Genomic DNA, 2,884 nt, shown 5'->3' with positions numbered 1-2,884 from the left:
ATAGAGATGAGAGATGCCTAAACAGAAGCGAGAATCAGTAAGTTTGTGAACTCTATATTGACTTATGTAATTTTGTTATATTTTTTATAGCCCCTCAAAATAAGAAAATAACATGGCTGTAAGCAGAAGAAGAGGAAGAAGAACCAGAACAAGAAGAAGAAGAGGAAGAAGAAGGAGGAGGAGAAGAAAAAAAAAAGTCAGAGGTGAGATACAGCCATTTTGATGGGGGCGGGGGGGGGCGTCTAACTACACAATGAGGTCATCCTATATCCCGGAAGTGACAAGTAATCACCTGCTTTGTACTAGCTCCTCCCCTTCCCTCAGAGGTCCCGCCCCTCCGCCAGCAGCCGGGAGGGTGTTAGGGGGCGTTTCTCCCAGAGCAAAGCTGAGAGCTGCGACGCAGAGGAAGGGGACCCCAAAACGTCTGGCACTGCCTCCTCCAGGGAACACTTTGGACCGCCTCACTCAGCCCAGCGGGATTCTGAAACGCCGAGGGGTCAACCTGATGGGTTTCGGGGTCAACGGAAGAGGGGAAGGGGAGCCCTGGCGGGGAGAACCCCCCGGCCCCCCGCCCAGCAGCTGAGGCACAGGAGGGCGGCCATCTTGGCCGGCAGGGTAGGGCCAGGAGGCTGCGGGCGCCGTGCGATTGGGGGGCTCGCCCGGAAGTGACGCCACCCGCCCGGAAGCGGAGGGGGTTCCCTGGCCCACTCCCCCCGTTCGTCTGCTCCCCGCTTCCTCCCCGCCCCCCTTCCTCTCCATTCGTTCCCCCCCTCCCCGGTCCCTGCCTTCTCCCCCCACCCGTCCCTCCCCCCCAACCTCCGGAGCTGGGAAGAGAGTCAAGATGGCGGCGAAATCCGATGGCGGTGGCGTGGGGGTGGGCTTCGCCCAGCTGCACAACCTGGACGAGGCGGTGGGCAGCGGCGAGGAGGACGGGGAGCCCGGGGGAGGCGGCTGCGGCGGCGGCGACGGCAGCGAGCCCGGCGAAAGCAGCTCGCTGCACATCTGCCACTGCTGCAACACCTCCTCGTGCTACTGGGGCTGCCGCTCCGCCTGCCTGCGCTCGCTGCTGGGCAAGAAGCCGCGCCGCAGCGCCGCCGCCGCCGACGGGGGGGACCAGCCGCTGCAGCCGCCCGGGGCCGCCGGCCGACACCCCCCCGACGCCCTCGGCCGGCCGACCGCAGCCCGCGTCGCCGCAGGTGGAGCGGCCGTGGCTCGACTGCCTGTGGATCGTGCTAGCGCTGCTGGTGTTCTTCGGAGACGTGGGTACCGACCTGTGGCTGGCCCTCGACTACTACCGCAAGGGGGACTACGGCTGCTTCGGGCTGACCCTGTTCTTCGTGCTGGTGCCGTCGCTGCTGGTGCAGAGCCTGAGCTTCCGCTGGTTCGTGCAGGACTACACGGGCGGCGGGCTGGGCGCCGTGGAGGGGCTCAGCAGCCGGGGACCCCCAATGATGGGGGCCGGCTACGGCCACGGCGCGGCCCGCGGCGGCCCGGGTGCGGGGGGCTCGGCCACCCCGGGGGCGCAGCGTCTGTGCCGCCTCTCCGTGTGGATCTGGCAGTCTGTCATCCACCTGCTGCAGATGGGGCGGGTGTGGAGGTAAGAGCGCGGGGGGGGGGGGGGGGGGGGGGGGGGGGGGGAGGTCTGCGGCCGTGCGCGGGTCCCCTCGGACGGGCCGGGCTGGCTTGAGTGGGGTAGCGGCGCACTGTCCAGGCGGCTCGCGATGGTCAATAGGATGCCTGGCCACGCCTTTTGGCCCGAGGGAGGCCCCAGGTCCCACTGTTTGCCCATCTCCTTTCCTGGGTCGCACTTGGAGGAGACCCTGTCTCTGCCCTCCCTCTCCTCTGCAGACCTCCATCCTGGTTGTCCCTTTCCCCCTGTGTCCCAAGGTAACCGGCGCTCGATAGCATCCTGGAGGGGACCTGCCTACCTCCAGCAGACTGCACTCAGCCTTGCCCCCAGCCCCCTCCCCCTTCCCGGAGAGAGACATTTCCTTTCTCCCCCACCTGCCGTTTTCTCTCTGCAGTGGCCGGTGTGGGGCCCTGTGGAAAAACCCTAGCTGCCTCTCCTTAAAGCACTCCTTCCTTTCCTGCCCCTCCTCCTCCTGCAGCCCCAACCCCTGCAAACAGGCTCCACACTGCTGCCCTCCTTGAAGGAAAAATGACTTTTTTTTTTTTCCCCCTTTCTGGAATAGATGTGCCCTTTTCGCAGTGACAGGGGAAAAAAATGAGATGGTATCTAATGGCAGCAAGCGTTTGCGGTTAACTCTCACCTTTGGAAAATCACTGAGCCACTTGGGCACCTTTTCTGTTTTTAATGACCAGGCCTATGTGTGATTTCTGTTTACATCCAAGATGCAAGCTTGGCCTCAAGGGCCTCTTCCCTCCTTCTGTAAAGTCCTAGTGTGGCAGGTGGGTCTCTCAAAATCACTTGCCAAGGAACCTTAGCTGTCTACCTCACTGTCTGTCACATAGAATGCATCACTGACTACCCCACCGACTGCCTATTAACTGTTTGTTACCTCACTGTCCATCTCACTGCCTGCCTCATGTTTACATCACTGCCTCCTGACTACCTTCATGGTCTACGTCACTACCTCACTGTCTACCCCACGGCCTGGCTACCTCACTGATTGCCACTGTTTATGTCAGGCTGTCACTGACTCCCTTTATCGTCTGCCAAACTGATTATCTCACATCTTACCCTCCTTGACTACCTCACTGACAGGCTCCCTCCCCAACTGGCTACTCCACTGTCTACCCTCATTGTCTGCTGCACAGACTGGCTACCTCACTCTTTACCTTTCCTACTACCTGTCTGCCTCACTAGCTCATCAACTTGACTGGCTCACTCTGCCTGACTTCACTGATTGCTTCACCGGTTACA

At 61.6% G+C, this 2,884-nt stretch overlaps 1 protein-coding gene across 1 annotated transcript; it reads left to right on the top strand.

Moving 5' to 3' along the window:
* The first annotated feature begins 353 nt into the window (after positions 1-353).
* On the top strand, positions 354-1,601 carry LOC129682605 (XK-related protein 6-like). Its single transcript, XM_055615029.1, is given in 2 exon segments — positions 354-1,150; positions 1,152-1,601. Coding segments are annotated over 2 exon segments (759 nt in total). The 5' UTR covers positions 354-841.
* Positions 1,602-2,884: the final 1,283 nt, after the last annotated feature.

The sequence above is a fragment of the Psammomys obesus genome, unplaced genomic scaffold (assembly GCF_907164565.1).
Source record: "Psammomys obesus unplaced genomic scaffold, mPsaObe1.curated_primary_1811, whole genome shotgun sequence".
In the NCBI taxonomy this organism is placed as follows: domain Eukaryota; kingdom Metazoa; phylum Chordata; class Mammalia; order Rodentia; family Muridae; genus Psammomys; species Psammomys obesus.
The sequence above is the reverse complement of the archived record's forward strand: the minus strand, read 5'-3'. Positions and strand labels throughout refer to the sequence as shown.